This window comes from Anopheles aquasalis, chromosome 3 (assembly GCF_943734665.1).
Source record: "Anopheles aquasalis chromosome 3, idAnoAquaMG_Q_19, whole genome shotgun sequence".
NCBI lineage: Eukaryota > Metazoa > Arthropoda > Insecta > Diptera > Culicidae > Anopheles > Anopheles aquasalis.
In genome coordinates this window covers 50,643,789-50,663,548 of record NC_064878.1, presented here as the reverse complement: position 1 = coordinate 50,663,548, position 19,760 = coordinate 50,643,789, and the positions used below count along the sequence as shown (strand labels likewise).

The window sequence follows — 19,760 nt, the reverse complement described above, 5'->3', positions numbered from 1 at the left end:
CCCGGTGGCCAAGTTTGTGGGTGGCAAACACGGCACGAATCCGCTACTGTACGAAGATCAACCTCTGCCGATGCAGCGCGTCTCGAACAAGGCACGCAACAAGACGAACGCTCTGAGCGATGACTATACGGCCGGCTACTCGCCGTTCGCGATGCGCGATGTAGACTCACGGTCGGCCGTACTACGTGGATCGTCGAATTTGAAACAGCGCATGGCCAACTACGAGTACGATAACAAACGGCGTGGTTATCGGAAGTGAAATGCCGCTAGCGATCCTCGTAGATGTGATCCAACGTTTTCCAGTTGTACTTTTTCTGTTCAAACAAAGCATAAAATAAACCAATCCAATGACGCCACTCAACACCTCGTGTTATACGTGCAGTGTAATGTGTTAATAGTAAGCATTAACAGCAGATTAATTGAAAATAATTCAGCCTGTGATCATAAAGTTGCGTTCACATTAAAGTCCTTTGGCAACGATACGAACTTTTGCTTTGATCACGATAGACACTTTATTTCAACTTTCTTTTTAACAGTTCTTTATACGCGAAGATACGAGACAATGAGGTACTGCCTTGTTCACAGACATAACACAATAAGAATGATTAGAATATGCTCAAAACTCTTCATCGTTTCTTTTGTTTGAGGAACATTCAGAGTCTCACCGAGATACTATGGGCAATGCTCATTGGTTGCAACATATTACTCCTTGCAGATAGGGGTGCGGAAACGACGAGGTCGACGGACAAGTAGTATCGTTGGTTATCTCTCGGACATCAAAATTACCATTGTATTCCTTGAACGTTCGGTTGAAGACCAAACAGTATAATTCGTTTTCTTTTATGTGAAGGTTGTATAGTTCGGGAAATTTGTTCACATTGAGTATTCGTTTCAGCCGATTATGAGACAGAAGTATCGAGCGTAGTCTAGGCATGTATAAGCAGCCGAAATCGATGCGTGATAGTTCATTGTGTTGAAGCTCTAGCTCTCCCAACACGGGTAGAGAAATCTGCTGACTGGAAATGTTTTGTCGCGACTGGCAATCTGGTAGAACGGTATGCAAACGATTAACATCAATAGCCAACTTTTTAAGTTTGTTAAGGCCTTCCAGCTCCTGTAAGTCGAGTGTCGTCAGTTGGTTGTAGGAAAGAGATAACATACCGAGATCCGTGAATCGACCAATCCCGCCTGGAAGTTGTATCAAATTGTTTCTTAGTAAAGCCAGTCTGACAAGCTTCGGCGCGCTCCATTTGGAGAAGTTCAGCTGCGTAAATTCGTTGAACCCCAGGTTTATGGAGTCAAGCGATGGCAATACAACTGGATTATTGGTAATAATTTGCTTGAGTCTATTGTTGTTCAAATGGAGCATGAGGAGCCTCTTGAATGGTGTAAAGAATTCCATGTCGATGTACTCTAGCAGGTTGAACGACAATAGTAATTGCTCAATCGGCAAAATCATCCTTGGATCTTTACTCGCCTCTAGTCGACGCAGTTTATTGGAATTCACATCGACACAGATAAGATTGTGAATTCCCTCCAATGGTTTCAAGCTGAATGAATCCAGAAGACCATTTTCTAAAGTCAAATACTCTAGGTGTTGAAGGTGTCTTATAGAGGTTGGTATCCTACGCATTGCACTATTACCCACACTCAACAATTTCAAGGCAATGTTTGTTCCCGAAACCTTGATTGTTCGTAGTCGTGGGGCAGCTGCCACAATAATCATCTTCAATTGACAATCCGCAGGTATGCGTAAGACCTTATCGTGGTACACCCTATACATAGCACTCTCTGTAATACTGCCCAACATCCGTGTGACCTCACCATCCGGGTACAGCATGGATTGTCGATCAATTTGCAGCATTAGCAAGTCAAACTCCAATGGTGGGGAAGGAAGCCGTTGCACTGCCATCGAAGAAATGTTGAGAACTGGTTTTCGGTTGTTTCACTTCAATGCACGATAAACCATCGGACCAACAAAAGCGGAGGTCCCAGCAATATGCTAAAAGAACAATAGGAACAGCGTTGTAGTAGTGTGGAGCCGGTATTAGATTGGGATCAGTGTCCTACCGAAAAGGATCCATGTAAGAATCCAACCAGCGCGCATGATGACCAATGCTTCGCAAAACCTATGCTTCGATTGACAATTTCTCTATTACTGGACGAATTTAGGTGTCTTAACTCATATATAGGATTTTTTTCGTCCTCAAATCTCTCTTCCATCTTCAAAGATCTATTATTCACTCTCTAAGTGTTGCCATCGACAGCAGGTGATTGCTAAATAATGTCGGGACTGTTTGAGACACACGCAATAAGGTTGAGATTACTCACTTGATGGCTGGGTGATGAAACAAATCGATACAGTACGCTTTGCGAAATCAAACGTCTCTCTTAATTCTTCACTAAACATACAGTCTTTAGCTATAAAAAGATGAACTGTTGAAGATCTCTTGCGATTTTTATCATCGAACCCGTTTAGCGTTGTTTGCCATAAAGGCTAAATATTTAAAATATCTCTTGTTTTTTTTTTTGTAAATTATTCTAATGAAACGAAATAAGCAGTTAGCACAAAACTAAAGCCAATATTTACCGACCAACTGCACCAGAGGGTTTTGTAATCTTGCTTCTTCGTTTTATGACGTCATAAATGCCCTGATGACGTTCCAGCCAGCAGGAAACACGAGGGTGATTATGTGCATCCCCTGGAGCAACACATTCAGCTGCGTGTTGGCGTAGGCGTGCACAACCCCGACTACGACGCTCAACGCTTTCCCACGCTCACAGCCTACATTCCCCTCTTTTTCCCACCCAAGGGACACCGATGGTTGTCAGTCACGGAATGTACAAACGAAACTTCTGGTAAACGTTTTTTTCCCACGCCCACGAATGCTGCCATTCCAAGGATCCGTGGAGCACGTGGGAGTCTGCCTGGTGGCATGATGCTATCTCTCGGTCGGGCTGAGCATGATTCAATCCCGAGGGTTGGGTGGCACGGTGGTGGTGATATTGCTTAGGGAAATCAGATTCATTTGTGCGGGTTTAGCAGGATTTCCGGTCACCGATTGGAGTAGCTCGTAGTGGCCACCACCTCGCCACCTCGGTTACGCGTAATCCCAAATTACCCACATTAGCAATTGATTATCCGTAGCAGCTGCGATAGGCGGTCTCGGCAGCTTTGCTTTTGCAAACGGTGCTTGTTCCGGAAGTTCTTAAAAGCTTTTCCGGGACCCTAACCGACGCATGCTATGCGACTCCTCTATCCGTTCCTGTTGCGCCGTGCAGCACTCGAGCTCCCTGGCCAGGGCAGGTCGTGTTGAGCTGTTTCCCAGGGACGCAGCGTCATCAGTGCGTCCACCTGCATGAAGGAGTTTCTTCCAGGGTTCCCGGGTGAGGTAGCGAAGGATGCGACGGTCGGAATAGTAACCGTAAATTTACGCTCACTCCACACCTGAGAGAACCGCTAGAGCAAATGAACGGGCGCGAGTGCGCGCACACTAGAAAGGACCTTTCCAAGGACGAATGCCGTATTAACTAGCAGCGGGGTAGGGGACGCATGCTAGTGCTACTATCAGCGACTAATACTGTTGCAACATCCCGCCGTTGAGGGATGCGAGGGAGAAAATCGAAAGAGAAGGACACGGAATGCATTCACAGAGCCCGCTCGTTCGCTCCGTTCCAGTGAATTGGTTCCGCGTCGTTGGTGCATTTTCAACCTTTCGCTTCGGCTTGCTAGTGTGCGTATCGCGTGCACAACCACTGGGTAAGGAGCTGGGAGGGGAAAACAGGATTTTCCCTATTTCGTTGCGGCACATGCGCTGGAAGTGCCGATGGCCAGCAGTTTCGTTGGCGGTGAAATCTTGCTGTGGTTCATCCCCATCATGGAACGAGACGTGGAAGAGAAAGCAGTTGGATGCTAGGCTAGGGCCTTGATTTGACCGTCATTCTCTCCTTCTCACTCTGTGACGAAAATGCAAATAAAAATAAAAGACTCTCGGGCGCGTCTTGCACGCGGGAGGTCGGGCATGTGAAGCGAACGGACGGACGGATGGGTGACGGAACGGAATCCTTGAAAGTTCACCTGGTATCGATTCGCTTCACTTCAATGCCAGCAGAAGCAGGCGTTGGAAATGGAAGCCATGGGGCGTCCTCTTCTGCTACCGGATGAACTTTTTGCCGCGTAGCACCGCACCGTCCGCTTACCTCATTTAGTAATTCTTCCGGACCACATGATCGTAGAGAGCGACCTGTTCATACGCGCTGCTCGAAAATATCTCCAACCGGCTCGTATTCGTACCATAGTAACCGGTGACCGGATCCGGATAGATGTCCTTTCGATCGTACAGATTGCGGAACATGAGACCGCGCACCGGATCGCACAGGATTCGGTAGTTGCGCGAGTTGTTCCGCAAGGTGCGCCGAGATCGCGAATTGTAGTAGAGCAGATCAAGTGGCGTCGGTCGCAGGATGCTTTCCCCGGCGAAGATCGTCTTCCAGTCGTTCGAGTACGGTAGATCCCGCTGTACACGCCGCAGTGCTTCCTCGTAGTCGATGTAACCGGAAATTTCCACGCTTTTCCTCATGCAGCGGATGTAAATGATGGTCTGCAAGATGGTAAGATAAGGGCACGGGGTTAGCGGTGGCCACCGGATGCCGGCGACATACCGATAAAAGACCCAACCGGTTCGGACGCTCCCGCACGGCCAGCTCACGGAGGAACTCGTCCGGTGGTTCGACGTTCCGGCTAAACAGTGCGTAAGGATCCTTCGTATCCTGGCGAGTGCTTTGCTGCGCTTCAAACGCATCCTTCGTAAGGGCACTGCAAAGAGGAGGGGGATGCGAATTTGTAAGGAAAGAAAAAATCCCCCCACAGGTATCAACTCACCGATAGCCGGTCCGGAAGAGACTGATTAAATTTTCCCTATCACCGAAATATTGCAAACCCTTGGCGTCGACCAGCGACTCGAGGTAGTCGTCGTACGACTCGAACTCCATTGGACGATCCGAGATGGAGGCGCAGTATACTTGGATTACTGCCGTTGCGTGCTGGGCAGTGTTTGCTAGGATTTACACCGTCTTTCAGAAATACGATTCCGTTCCAGGAATCTCGTAATGGACCTCAAAGTCCTGGTAGCTCCCTCAGGGTGCGGTTGTGTGTACCGTACGTCCCAAACTTCTTCGAATTCCACGATTTATGTTGCGTGCCACGCTAGCACGCGTTGCATGACCACCGCAGCTCCGGTTTGTTCTAGGAAGCTACTGTGCTGGAAACCAAAATGAACCAAAGCATGCCAGGCATGGGAAAACAGAGCCCTGGGCGCCATGCAGACCGTAAAAAAGGGCGGTAAAAGTGGACGAATTCAACAAATGAATCACACCAATCACGCTACCAATACTTGTGCGCAATTCTGGCACTTCCACTGCCACCACCAGCAGTGACCCTGCGTCGCTCTCCGCCTGCGGAGAGTGCGGTGGTAAACGCAAACGCCCGCCAAAAACACGCGCTTCGGCCTGGCGCTTGGTGCCGGTCTGTAGTGCGCATCCTCGCAGTGGCCTCGTGTGGCGTGTGGCGATTTCACCCAGACCAACCCAGAAGCAACCGGATCCACCACACATAGACACACACACGCCAGCGTAATGGAGAGAACTTCCTGGAGAGGTCCAATTCTCCCAACGTACTCCCTATATTAGTCACCTTCCAGTGGTGGCGCTGGCTCAGATTCGGATGAACGCTGGCGCTGGCCGGACCCACGGTACGCGCACGGTACGCTACGGTGCTACTCCCCATCAGTACTCTCGGTGGTGCGCGCGGTGTGGTGTGGGGTGTGGTGGTGTGCGTTGTTGGAGGCCAACAAAACAACAAGGAAAAAAAGGAAGCGAGGGAGCAAACAACCAGCAAGGAAGCAGCAGCAGCAGCCCCGCCATTCCGGTGGCCCTAGGGGCCATAAAGACCAGCGAGAGAAGCAGCAGCAGCAGCAGCAGCGAGCATCGGTGATCGGTGTGCGTATAGGCCATCTGGTCAGCGCTGGTGTTACATAAAAAAGTGCGCCGGGAGGGAGGGAACACTACATTCCAGTGTGTCCAGACCGCGGGCGCTAATCTCTGATAGAGGATCGCTTCGGCCACGGTCCGGTTCAATTCTCCGTAGTGTTATCGCGGTGCTGGTGCTGCGCTTCAAAACAAGTTCGCCTTCGCGCCTGTGAGGCCTGCGTGAGTGCTCGCGGTCGCGAGGTCGCGTAAAAGTCGTCCCGTGGCCACCCTTGTGCGTGCGTGCGTGCGTGCGTGCGTGTACCCTGAGCCATTCCGGGTGTGTGTATGGTGTAGCGAGAAGCGTTTATTGCTCTGCGTCAAAGTAAAAAAATCGTACCAACGGTGGTACTACGTGGTGGTGCGGTGGTTACTACTCTGGCCTAGCCTACTGTGTGTCTCTTCCGGTGGCTGTTTAGTGCTGCTGGTTGACAACTCAACGGGGTCAGTGTGCGGGGTGTGCTCCTTGACGGTGGGATCGAAAGTGGGTGACAAGATGTGATGAGGCGAGGGAGGCCACACTGGGAGAGAGCGTGCCGCGCGCACGGAAGCGGAAATCATGTGCGAAACGTGCTGTGTGATGCGAAGAGGTATGAAGCGAGGGAGCTGTGAGTGAATCCGACGGCCTTTGCTGGCTTCCAGCTCATACTCATCCTAATTACCTTCGCCCATCGTGCGCTCCCCGCCCTTTTCATCCTGCCGTCCCTGGTGTGTCCTTTGGCGCTGACAGTATTGACATTGACGAATGCGCCACGCCGCGTTGGCCGTGACACACTATGGTGTACCCGGGGAATGGCACGGTATCAGTCTCCAAGCGAAACCTGTTGTCCGAAATCGTTGACCAGCTACAAGCTGTACCTTCGTCCTTTCCACCACTAAGGGAAGCTTGGTGAGAAGGCGATGGAAGAAGGAGGAGGCAGCAACATTCGACGACGCACAGAACACACCAAGACGAAGAAAAAGAACCCGCGGTACATCCCGGGGCACACTGTTCGAAGGTAAGTGAACGGATAAGAGAAGACACAAAGAATATTGAATCGCACCGACAGGCGACCAGGAATTTGGATAATGTAATCAGCAATCGCGGGGGGCAGAGGGATAGAAATGTCAAATCGCGCGCGCGGGACCACATTTACGGTACGGAATGGTGCTGATAACGCACCGACTGTAACCCTTTAGGAAGGGTGGTTGTGCTGGAGGTGTAGAAAAGGGAGGAAGTGTCCATTCTTCCGCTTCTCTTGGCATCTTCCCGCCGTTTCCGGTTTCCGGGGAGTCACACACCGGTTTCAAAGGTAAAGGACATCGCGTGCGGTCCCTTTGCCCCCCAAAAAAGGATGCGTAATGGAGCCACGCTTGTGGTTTACAAGTGTGTGCGTGTTGCGAGAGATAGAGAGAGAGAGAGAGAGAGAGAGAGAGAGAGAGAGAGAGAGAGAGAGAGAGAGAGAGGGACAGTGTCGTCTAGGGTGTGCGTGAATAGGAAGCAGTGATAGAGCACTGTGTGTGGTCCTGATAAAGGAAAGCTCTCCGTACACCATCCCACACATACACAGGCACACGGGCACACACAAAGAGAGCGCGCTCGACCATCGTGGAAGACGCTTTTCACGCTTTTCCGACCGCTCGTTCGCTCGCTCGCTCGTTCGTTTGCCGTTCATCCATCGATTTCACACGGAAATCGTCCTGTCCTGGCAGCACCAGGTTCTCACGCTCACCACTTGTCCCTTCTTCCCGTTTAAGGTTCTTTGCGCTCCCTCCTTTACACCTTCGTCTTTGTCTTCGGGTGTATGTATTGCGATGCTGATGCATCGGTCCCGTGAGAGAGGGATTGTGCGGGTCTCATGCGAGGGAACGGCAATGTCTGGTAGTCGCGCTAAATCCCTTTGTTTGGTTCGCGGTGGCTTCACGTAGAATTATCCGTTTTAGGGGTTCGCAAAGCGACAGCAAAGTTAGGCCCCGGGGTGGGCAAAGCAGCACGGAAATCATTACCAGCGCCGTCGCATGTGTATTTCCTCGACATCTTTCAGTGACATTTGCCTGCTGCAAGGCACTTGAGAGAGAAAGCGAGTCGCGCTTAACCGATTACCACGGTTCGGTGATAAGAGTTGGTGTAGACAGTGTGCAGCACTCTTGCGACGCATCAGCAGCCATAGGTGGTTAAATCGAGTGCGCCGAGTAGCATAAATGTTTTGTGTGTGCATGGTCTGTGACCCACTTTTCTGCTGGTTCAGCTCTACCCCTTGGGCCACAAGGACGAGAGTTTCCACATCGATAGCTGTTTTGCTGTTGATTGCAATAACTGCTGGAACGGCAGCTTCCAGCTCTAGCCTGTCCCTGTCGGGCATAAAAAAGCATAAAAAATGGTCTCATCCCTCCCCTGGGGGGAGGTGGGATTGACAGAAGCATATGGCTCGGTGTACGATTTGTGTTGCCTCACTGCCTCACTGTTGATTGAATGTTTTATTCCACATTCCTCCCTCTCTCTTTCACTCTCTTTGTCTCTTTGTATGCTCTTCATCGAAATGGTTTGCTCCCCCTCCCCGGGGGACACCGTCATTTGAGCTGACATCGTCCTCACCGCCCCCACTCCTGATGCAGCACCATCGATCATTATCATTCAGCGCAACACTAATCATTATGCCAGGCGGCGTGCAGAGGGATGTGCATTTTTTGTATTGTTTTATGCGAAACAATGGTGCACCCGTTTTGTGGCGGGAATGAAGGCACGCAACAGCGTTGAGTAATGACCGGACAATCCGTTTTTCGCGCGAAATTATGCCATTGTGCTCCTGGGAGAGCACAAAAACGGCTACATAATATTTACGATTTCGTGCTTCGATAGACAGCAAACCTAGACTACGACTAGACAAAAGAGGAAGAGTAGCAGGTGGGAGGGCGAAAGAGAGCGAGAGCGAGAGCGTGCCAGTGGCCGAAAGCAGATGGAATTGATAGCTGTCATAAATAAATTGTTGCATTCGGGCGGACAGGCGTGCGGGTGAGCGCGTACTCGCTCTCTTATCGCGTGAACCACGATCCCTGCACGAGCACGAGTTTAATGAATGTGCATCATCCTCGCGTTCCGTATCTGTTGGCCTCTCCGCCCCGCGCTGCAATCAAACACCACGCTGCGGTGAGGAGGAGGACCGGTAGCAGACACAGCCGGCCGATAGAGCAACAAAGAAGCGCTCCGAAAGCGTGAATATTCGGTTTTTTGGGAATAACGCGGTCCGCGTATATCACGATACCGCGATGGGAGACCTGCGTCAACGCACAGCGCAGCTCACACACCTCCCTTCGATCCTTTATGCGGCTGGCAGGCACTTGGTCGTCCTCCGTTCCCATGTATGCAAATATTTATATAAAATTGGTTTTAAAATCGATGCCACGGACAGCACACACGAGAGATAACAGGGGCAGCGCAATGGTGTGCTCATGTGTATGAGAGAGCAAAGTTGAACATCAAGTGCTGAGGAGTGGCCGATGATTGTGGATTGATTATTGGATGGATTGTTGGATCATCCAGCCCCCAGAGCGTTCGGTCATCGTGATTAGGTTCTCTCGGGACTGCCATTGTTTGTTTGTCGTTTCGTGTGTGCGGTAGACCGTATACCACATAAAAAAACAAGTCAAGTGAAATGCACTTTTCGTTCCGACGGTGCAACATTACGTATAATGGCCCGCAATGTATTTGTTTGCTAGGAAAAAAAACGAAGGAAAACATCGTTTCGATCGTTTTGCTATCGAGAAGTGATAAAGAGAGAGAGAGAGAGAGAGAGAGAGAGAGAGAGAGAGAGAGAGAGAGCACAGAAGAGTGTAAAGTTTATGCCCCCGCTTGCCTTCTCGTTCGTCTTGTTGGCATCGGTTCTTTTCAGTTTCGGTTTGGTTCGGTCGTTCAAAACTTTATCCCTCACCTTATCGACCACTCGACCACCAACACTGTGTGCATGTGCGCTCGAGGGTGGGTGGGGAACTTGAATGGAAAAGGATTTTATTTCTTTCCCCCGATACGCTCCCTCCTTCCTTCCACACGGAGCTGCTGAGGGCGACTGTCACCTAGCCACTTGTTTGACACTTCCACTTGGTGGTTGGACTCGTTGCTAGCTTGGCTGCCCGAGGGCTTCACCCAAGTGCAAAAGCATCACCGGGCAGCAAAGTGAACGATGTGTACACTGTGAGTATGTTTGTTGCGCATTTCGTTGCGATCAAACTGCTAGATGCTGGATGAAAAATGAAAACCGTGATGGAGGCGCATGGTACCAACACGTGGCGAGACTTTTTTTTGTTGTACGTGGCAACTCGAAGTGACAGTTGGTTCAGTACATCGGTCGCTGCTCGCTCGCTCGCTGTGCGCTCTACAATATAGATGAGGTACGGTGTAATGGGTTCTGATTGCATTATGTTCCGGTGCCGTCCTGCGTCTGCGTCTTGGGCAATTTATTGAAACACTTCGTTCGGCCAAGGACGTCGACGGATTGAATCGTCATACGCGATTGGAGTGAGCGATTACAATCCCGTATTTGATAGGATGTGGAACAGAACACTCGGTGTCGCATCCCTGCTGGCACCTATGACGATTGATCGAGCGAAGTGACGAGGTGCATCATGCGGCCATCGAATGCACTAGCAGTCTCATCACAAACGCCCATCAATCCCTGAATGATGCAGCAGCTCATTTCACTTTTACTCCTGCTGACCAGCTGGCTGGCTGGCTGGCTGGCTGGCTGGTCGGCCCCGGACCACGGTTTGTCAAAAGCAACTGGCGCACTGCAGATGGTCCTGGGCTAGAATCCGCCCTCCCTCGATAAAGCCGCGTCCCAGTCGCTTAATGGAAAGCTAGTAATTATTAATCAACCTTCGGCACACGCGGTCGTCCGTCCGTTGTCGGTCACCAGTGTACCGGTGCGAACGGTTCGTCCTTCACCTCGTGGTTCGAACTGGAGGCAGCAGGGCGGTCAGGGCTAACTTCAAACAGATCGAGAATGAAGTTCAATGTTGCTATCGAGCGACCGAGATCGCACCGACCATCGAGCTAGCGTTAGTGGAGGGGAAAAGAAGGAAAAAAGGCGGCGAAGGGTGGTGCGTTTCCACTTGATCGCTCATTGGCATGCGATGAGTATTTGTTTTTTTTTTTTTTTTGAGGGGCAAAACAGGAAAGCGTGAGTCACGGTTGCGCGTTACGCCTTTCAGCCACTTGAGAATCCGGCACCGACTAGGGACTAGTTTCCGCACCCAAAACAAGGGGGTAAAGGGGCCTCTAGTCACCCCACCACGAGTAGTCTGTCCTGACACTCATCAGCAAGCACGGTGTTTTTGGAGTGTTTGTACCGAACACCGAATCCAAGGGTTATCAGAGGGAAAAGCCAGTTCCCTGGGATAAGATCCGGCACTAATTTATGATAAGAATGGGGTGAACGGGATGAAGGGGAAGGATGTTGTAGGGTGGTCCGATTTATCACGACAGGCGACCTAACAGCTGCGAGCTTGCAAGCGGTTTCCGGTTCTGCGTTCTTCTCGATCGAGCAGAACGGTTCCGCCAAAAACCCACACCCTTGCTCTCTCTCTCTCCCTCTCTCTCTCTCTCTCTCTCTCTCTCCCTCTATCTCTCTCTCTCTCTAACTCTATCTTCGTGATCAGCATTCTCTCTCCCTGTGTCGCCATCACCGACAGTAGACGCACACACCCAGGGCGCAGACGGAACGAACCCCGAATCGTACCGGAAGGGCAAAAGCTTAATTTAATTAATTAGGTTTTTCTGTTTCTCCAACGAGGAGGAAAACAGAGGAAATAAGAGGGGGGACGGGAGAGGAGAGAGAGGCCCCTTCCCTTCCTCTATTCCCACTGGCACCTGGCCAGAGCGACGGAAGACAGATGGCCCAGCGAGCGCTGGTTGTGTTGTCGTGTTCGGAACCGTTCGTTCCGATTTTCGGCATTTTCTGCGTTGCGTTCCCCACCACCTGCTTCCCCTTTCACCTTCTTTTGCTGCTGTAATCATGCCTTCGAGACGATTTCACGGGAGGGGGTGGAGGAGATCAAGGAGTTTTTCATTTTATAAAACGGATACTCGATCAATTCCGATACAGAAGCCTGGCGAACGGGCCAAAATCAAAATGGTGTCCTTTCCATCCCCCAGCAAAAAGGACCGGTCGGCCGGTGTGTACGTGAATCGTGTGCTAAATGACCGAAATAAATTAACGTTCCGGGTGTGGTTGTGGTTGAGGTTTGCTGGTCCTTGCTGTCGTTCCTTGGGTCGCTTAGGTTTCTTGGGCCCTTCTTCAACAATTCGGCAAACCCCTTCGATAAATACTCTTCCTACTCTGATTGAATTGTGAGTTCTCGTTCGTTCAAGTTTCGCGTCGACCTCCGCAAGGTGAACTGAAGCTGGTGCGCCGGATTCCTGGTAGCAAACGAGTGGAAACGAAAAAGAGTTGCAGCTCTGTTTCAGAGGAAACCAGTTTTCAGAAGAATTGTCCTTGTCGACGAACACTCCCATCCGTTAAATATTGAAGAACTCGAAGAACAAACAAAACCATGTTGGCCAACACAAGAACTTTTTACGGAACTCGCCGGTTTGCCTGAAGTTGAATTCCGAGAGTGTTGATGTTGTTCTGGCAAGGCGAACGGCACACTCAGCTGGCCGTGGTCGTATCATTTCCTAGGAATCTCTTTTGACAACGCTGGCAGCTGAATAGCAGATAAGCTTCGGGGCCGCCAAGACACAAGCCAAACCAGCCAGCCAGCCAGCCAGCCAGCCAGCCAGTCAGTCTCTTCAAAGGAATATGTCGCACAAGCCAAGCGAGACGCACCTCGACGGCTGGCCCCCCCCACACCCTTTTTTTCGGGATCTTTCGTGCCAGTCCGTGGTTTTTGGGAGGGGGACTGGACTGCTGTGAAGTAGAGGAAAGGAGAAAAACACCACAAAGAATCCTGCTGGCTGGATTACATAGCGCCACACGCGCACGGCCCTTGGTGGTGGCGATGATTCCGGGTTTCCGAGAAGTGTTTTTGGAACAACCAATCAAGCGTCGATGCTCACACCGCTACCGACACTACCATCATTTCCGTTGCTGCTACTCCTGCTGATGGAGTCCAACCATGATGGGAAAAAAAGGAAAAGAAACAAAGAAAGTGACGATAACTGGCTGTATAGGAGCAAATGGTGAGAGCGAGAGAGAGAGAGAGGACAACAGCAAAGTGAAACCGAGTGCGAATGAGTTGAAAAGTGGTTGGCTTCTTGCCAGAGTGCTGGCCACAGTGGTGCAGTTGGCCGGACTCGGAGGCTCGGATTCCAAGGGTGCTCGGAATCGGAGTGGCCGATGAAACCAAATGCTGACTTCCTTCTCCTTCCCCTCGTCCTCGGTGTTCAGCCCGTGTTGCGAGCCTAGTGAGCGATAACATCGCCACCTCACCGGCTTAGAGGCCGGAGCAGAGAGAGAGAGAGAGAGAGAGAGCGCTCGAGATGCCTGGGGAATGCTATTTTCGTGCCACTGGCGGTGGAAAAGTGTGGAGCATCTGGATAGCACGATCGAAGTCAATCCAGTGGCCGTAAATCAAATAATATCTTAATTGAATAGTTCAGACCTCAGACGCCACCCATTTCCGGGCCCATTTCAGGAATCCGCTCGGGATGTCAGCGGTCCCGTCCGCATCTTGTGTGATGTTTGCTGATAATCTGCGTTAACTCCCTGCGATGCCAGGAGGACACTGGCAATGGAACTAGGTCACATGCCCCCACCCGAAAAGCGAGCAGTCGAGACAGCTGGAGAAGGTGCACGATACAGAACTGAAACTGGATATTAATTGTAGCCGCTGCCGAATTAGGGGATGGAAAAAGGGTAATTTACATTATCATAATTGTCCTTCACCTGGCCCTGGCCTCCTCGAGGCGGTTGCCTATCGTTTAGGCCCCCGCTTTTTTTTTTGTGTCGCAACTCATGGCCTCTCCGTAATTCGTAGCGGCGGATGCCGAAGAGGTCTGGTTACCCCTCGAGAGCGTACCTGGTACAATCCACCTCTGCATTCATTATTACTATGATTGCATTGTTTGGGGCGCTTTGGGGCGTTTGGTCGTTGCATGCCATACCAAAACAAAAACAAGAAAAAAGGAAGAAGAGTCTGTCCTCCCCTCCCCGTTAATTACCTTTTGGCGCTCGGTTTGGCGCACTTGGTTTGGTTAACTATTTCGGTTGTTGGGCGCGGCCAGCCCGAAGCCACGTCACCACAAAGTGTCCGCAGTGCATCCTGCAATGCTGGGACATGCTGTGGCTCCCCCCGAAATGGCTGGTGGTTAGTTTCATTTTAATTTTATACCAGGATCCTCTCCCCGGGGGTCTGGTATCGTGAGACCTGGTCCAGGGGAGGGGGAAGTTAATGACACTGCATTTAAATGAGCTTCCGGTGAAATGTTATCAAATAGATGGTTAGTGCCAGCGCTCGTTCTAGACCTCCTCTCGGTCGAGGTTGCCCCACGAGCGTTGTGGTTTTGCTGGATGGCCTGGACACATACACTGATGAATGGCGCCGTTTTGTTGTTGGCGCTTCCACCTCTGTGCCCTGTTGCCTTCCTGATAATGATCGCTTGTAACGGAACGCTCATTTGCATATAACAAGGTCCTTGATTAGAGAGAGCGAGCGAGTGAGTGTGTCTGTGTCCCTCGTCTGCGTGCTTCTAAAGTCAACATGGATGATAGATGATCAATCATGCTTACTGTATGTGTTTCACTTTACTTACCTGAACTTTTCTTCCTTTCTTCCTTGTTTTTTCTCACAGATCCAGCAGATCTTCTGCCAACAAACATATCATGAAGGAGCTTGGCGCCTTCAAAGACCGACGACGAGTCTGATCGACGGAGCAGAGAAAAACCAACCGCAACCAATGCATATCAGCAATTGCCTCGTGTGTAGCAGAGAGAGAGAGAGAGAAAAAGAGCTGCACACGTTATCTACGACTAGGAGTATAAGTGGTTTTTAAGCAAGTCTAGTGATAGTGAGATACTTTTGATAGTGTGATCTACCCCTACAGAAAAAAAAGAAGAGAAAAGCTTTACAACAAGTAGTAGCCAGTAGTGTTCGCCGATGTGTGAAAACCGCGCAGCGAATGATCTACTATTAAATGTGCCCTCGATGGAACCACCCTCGGAAATCTGCAAAAAAAAACGTCCACCACCACACATCGCAGCAACACAATACATATCAGAACGATTACGTTCGAACGTGTGCTAGAGTAGGTTAAGCAAAGTGATAGAAAGATAAAGAGAGAAAGAGAGAGAGAGAGAGAGAGAGAGAGAGAGAGAGAGAGAGAGCGTGCGCGTGCTTATGTGTAAAACAGTGCATCCAACACGTGTTCTGGAGTAAAGGAAAGGATCCACCACCCAACTGAAACACCAAAGCAGCGAAAAACGATTTCGAACCCTCCTCCTGGTCCAGCGGCCTCTCCATTTCTCCGGTCAATCCGGGCACCCCGAGCTCGAGTCCAGAGCAACAACCCGAGGGGTCCTTCCGATGCATTCGCGCTGCTGCAGCAGATGGCACTACCGGAAGCGGAAATAATAGGAGATCGATTTTGTGCCCGGTGGCCCGGCACCGCTGGGCGCCGCTGATGCTACCGGTGCACCGCGACCCGGACCGGATGCCCACGAAGCGTCGCACGGATCAATTGCGGGATTGTGCCGTTACATTACCACTGGATATTCTGTAAGTTCGGCGGCGAATCGTTTCATTAGTCCAACGATGCACCACCACCGGAGATGAACGTTGGATCGTTGATTAGGAAATCCGTGATACTTCCACCCATCGTCGATTTGATTGGGTCCGGGAATGGTGTCGAGTACGGGGCGCGGTGCATAAAACATGCATGAAACTGTATCGAGTGAGATCGAAGCGTGGGTCTCGATGACTGGGCACTGAGTGTGGGTTCCATAAATCAGGATGGAGTCGGAGTTGGATGAATGTTCCAGCAGTTCAAGGGATTGCTGGGATTCCGATTTCTGGGAATCATCTCGCTGTGTTGAATGACGGATTGCAGCATGCAGTCAGGTTATGCAAAATGCGATTCAGGGAATCCGATGAAGTGCCCCGTGGCAGCTGCAGCATAAAATATTAATTTCATTTTTCCACAAAGCACTCGACCTATCAATAGCACTGTTCATGTCAGCTTCTAAATGAAGTCTTTTTCATAGAATGAGCATCGTGATGCACACGAAAAGGCAGAGAGAGAGAGAGCTGATTAAATACGAGCTACTCGAGCTTCATTTTGAGTGAGCTCCTTGCTGCCATGCTGATTAACCAAGTAGCCCGAGTCCAGAGGCAGTCCAGAGAGGTCCGGTCCGGTGGCATCACATGAAAGCCACCGGCCGGGATCCCAGCAGGCAGTTCGATCGGTAAATTGAATTCCACGAACCACCCGGTGCTAATGGAATTAGAAGCCCGAATAATTTACAATTGATGTTCGGGGTGGGGTTCGGGGCCGGTCGATCGGCCGATGAAGGTGAAGGTGGAAAATCAATATCGGACCACCATCTGGCTCCTATGTGAGTTCTGTCGATCTGACAGTGAGATGGATGGAAGAACTCCAATGTGCAATGCGGTTCCAGCCGTTCTCTCGATTTAATTATTCGCAAACCAGTGTCCCGTCGTCGTCGTCGGACTGAAGGAGTACAGGCCGCTCATCAATGCAAGTCCTTTGATGACGCCCAGTGTCCCTGGTATTTTCAGGACCAGGAACTATAGAACTTTAGCGTTCAACTTTTCTACTGACATCATTTCAAGGAACTGGCACGTACACGTACCTCGGGTGGGTTTTACCGGAAAAATAAGTCTGCTTGTTGGAGTTACACCCGTCTGTGGCGCAGTGACAGTCAGACAGTCAGCCAGTTCCGTAACAGGTACGTTAATCAACGGCTGTCAGGTTGGGCCACAAAACGGCCTCGGTGTGTGTTACGTGCCGGAAATCGTTGCTTCGGAGAAAACTCCGCCCTCTGCCCGGCCGGGAAGCAACAATTTTGCAGAAGTTTCTGCCCCGTATGCGTTGGTCCCTAGGCCACTAGCAGCAACATGTTGCCTAGCGTTAGCCCCGCTTTAACGCCCTAATGCCTATAGATTGATATTTTGAACCATTACCATTTGCAGTGCATTGCATTTGGCACCGGAGCTTACGCTACCTGTACGCTGCTGTTGGCCTTAAATCCCAATTTATTACCAACCCTCACCCGCCCCGGTAGGTGTGGATCGACCGGGCGGAGCACATCCTGCTGCCGCGCCTGTGCTGCGTGTGCTATCCAGCGAGCGGTACGGCACGCCGCTCACGTTACCGTTGCCGTGGTGCAGTGTTGCAACCGGAAGTTGTCATGTTTACCTTCAGCCTTGCATCTGGTTTGGTGGTGCTGTTGTTGTTGCATCAACAGGGTGTTTTCCGGGGATTTTCAGACGGCGGGGGGATTGCGTTTTTTCCCTTTTTTGCTAAACGGTTAAAGGACATTCGAAGGTTTACTTCTTCTTCAATACTGCCCAGTGACTTGTGGTCTTGTGTTGGTGTGTATTGGTTGCAAATAGGCCGCTCGCCCGGGGCGAAGCGAATAAATAAAATATAATTCCGTTCCTGGCAAGCCGTAGGACACGTACAGTAAGTGTGTGTCCCTGCTGCTGTCCTGGTTGGCGCGCTCATTTGCATCGGAATGTAGTAATAACCAGTAACAACAACATGTGATTGCAGTGTCGTGCCGAGAAGGTATTCCTCTTCCTCGAGTGACTCTGTGTGCCGGCTCATTAACGAACTGGTCAGCACCGCCCCCGTGGCTCCCCGGAAGCCTCCTCAGCTCAGCAGAGCGAGCCAGGGACACTCGTTCGTTCGTTCGTTCGCTCGTTCTTTGCATGGTCGCTCGGTGCTCGGCGATGACCATGGCCTCTATGATGAGGCCCAGCAATCAACTATCGATTCTACATTGTAGCAATGGGCAAGCGAGGCATACGAACCGTTGGCAACACGCTCTAAAATAGCGGAAATCCTTGTAGGAACTCTGTTTCCGCTTGGTGTTACGAGAAGTGGCACCACGGCAGTCATGGGCGTCGATTAAAGCCAAGGAACAGAACGGGATACTCGGGGAGGCGAATCGATCGATCGAATCGCCGGAATTGCCATCATTTGATTGACTTTCCAATCGTCACCGGACGGCGTCTAGCGGAATTCGTCATTGGGATCCGTCAACCCCCCGGGACGATATAATTAAATTATACCTGATGGTCGCAATAACAATACCATCGTGACGGTGACGAGGACAATGACGACGCAAAAGAGGTTGGGCGAGGAGTGAACGGAACCGAAAAACGAATTGGCTCTCGCTGTTGTGGGCCTGGCGGCCTGGGTGTGAATTGGTTTGATCAGGAGGCGTTCCCGGAGAATGAATTAGTTATTGATCGGCTAACAATCGGAGTGGAGGGGGAGATGTATGGAGGAAAAGTGTGGACCTACACCTGAGCCTCGGGATCCAATTTGGTTTTAGGTTACAAAAGATTAGGACGATATCTCCCTTACATCATCCCTCACCGAACACGCAGATGACGCACCGACGATGAAGCCCCATCGGAGCATCGGAGGTAGTAATATATCTCATCATTATTGAGGACGGTTCCTCGAGCGTGATCGAGCGAAACAGGGACAGAATGGGGGAGGTGATTTAGTAGAAAAACAAGAGACGAAATGGCGTCATATAAAATGCAGGATGTCAATTCCAAGGCCTACTCGCACTTCCCCCCCAAAAAAAAAAACCACACAGGACAGAAGAAGGAACCCGCCTGCTTATCTTATCTCCTTCTGCCAAATTGGTGATGATGTATAGCGGCAAGCGACAACAAATCCACTTCGCTGATCCCCTTTTCCTGGGATTCGGGGTAGACCGTCTCCGTTACTCCCGCACATCGATTCTGTTTTAAATTTATTGATTGAATTAAGGCAAATGACAACCAATTGGCGGAAATATATCATCGCAGTCCCCCGGCATAGGCAGGAACGCTGCTTCGAATATATTAAGTAGCTGATCCGGAGATGGGCGGAAAACGCCACTAAAACGGTTCAATTTAACGATGGATCAGGCAATGCTTTTATCCAGCGTCTGTGCGCTCTCCTCTTACACTCGATGTGGGAAGTTCAATCGAGATTGGAGCTTAGCATTGGCGGCGTCATAAGTATATTTATAAAAGCAGAGCACAGGGAAAACACAGCGGATTCAGTGGCACGGTATTAAAGACGACAACGAGTGGCATAAAAAGGCGAGTTTGCCCATACAGACAGGGACTATTCGGTGCTGGTGCTCGTAAATCAAATTAAGGGTTTTCCCCGAACTGATCACAAACACATACACGCGGGTACGTTACGATTGTGACGCTGATGCGCAGAGACAAGTGTACGAGAGAGATCGTACTTCGTGCACTCGATGTCACTGGAGACCGTGAACGACCGTGCCATGAAGTCCTTTCGTTTGACTTAAGCAGCATCTCTTGCTTGTTGCGATGGCTTTTGATGCTGGAGCATCATTTCATCTAGGATAAACCACTAAACTGCCCCAAGCATCAAACCCTCCAAGATGCTGAGCACGGTTAGAGATAGCAGGACGGTCACGAGGGTCACGCTCGACCGCCTTCAGAAGGCGACCCACCAGCAAGATGGATTACGCGAGCGATGGTTTTATGAATAACATTTATTTCCGAAATAATTATTTTATCGCACCAGAGGGTGCACCAGGAAGGTG

General features: G+C 50.6%; 3 protein-coding genes across 3 annotated transcripts in view; 2 read left to right on the top strand and 1 right to left on the bottom strand.

Annotated features, from left to right (window-relative positions):
* Nucleotides 1–361, top strand: part of LOC126578648 (RNA-binding protein NOB1) — a 1,473-nt gene extending 1,112 nt beyond the window's left edge. The window contains exon 1 of the mRNA XM_050241437.1: nucleotides 1–361. This exon is cut by the window's left edge and continues 1,112 nt beyond it. Coding sequence (XP_050097394.1) covers nucleotides 1–259 — 259 coding nt within the window. The 3' untranslated portion in view covers nucleotides 260–361.
* Nucleotides 362–3,965: 3,604 nt separating this feature from the next.
* LOC126576732 (cilia- and flagella-associated protein 299-like) lies at nucleotides 3,966–6,696 on the bottom strand. The gene is made up of 4 exons (XM_050238037.1): nucleotides 6,687–6,696; nucleotides 4,883–5,057; nucleotides 4,663–4,816; nucleotides 3,966–4,601 (listed from the first exon to the last, which is right to left on the bottom strand). Exons 1-4 carry the CDS (start codon nucleotides 6,694–6,696, stop codon nucleotides 4,206–4,208), a joined length of 735 nt encoding a protein of 244 aa, XP_050093994.1. The 3' UTR covers nucleotides 3,966–4,205.
* LOC126578650 (heparan sulfate glucosamine 3-O-sulfotransferase 5) overlaps nucleotides 5,742–19,760 on the top strand; it is a 36,493-nt gene continuing 22,474 nt past the window's right edge. Inside the window, exons 1-2 of the mRNA XM_050241440.1 lie at nucleotides 5,742–7,022; nucleotides 14,789–15,711. Coding sequence (XP_050097397.1) covers nucleotides 15,617–15,711 — 95 coding nt within the window. The 5' untranslated portion in view covers nucleotides 5,742–7,022; nucleotides 14,789–15,616. The remainder of the gene's footprint in view (nucleotides 7,023–14,788; nucleotides 15,712–19,760) is intronic.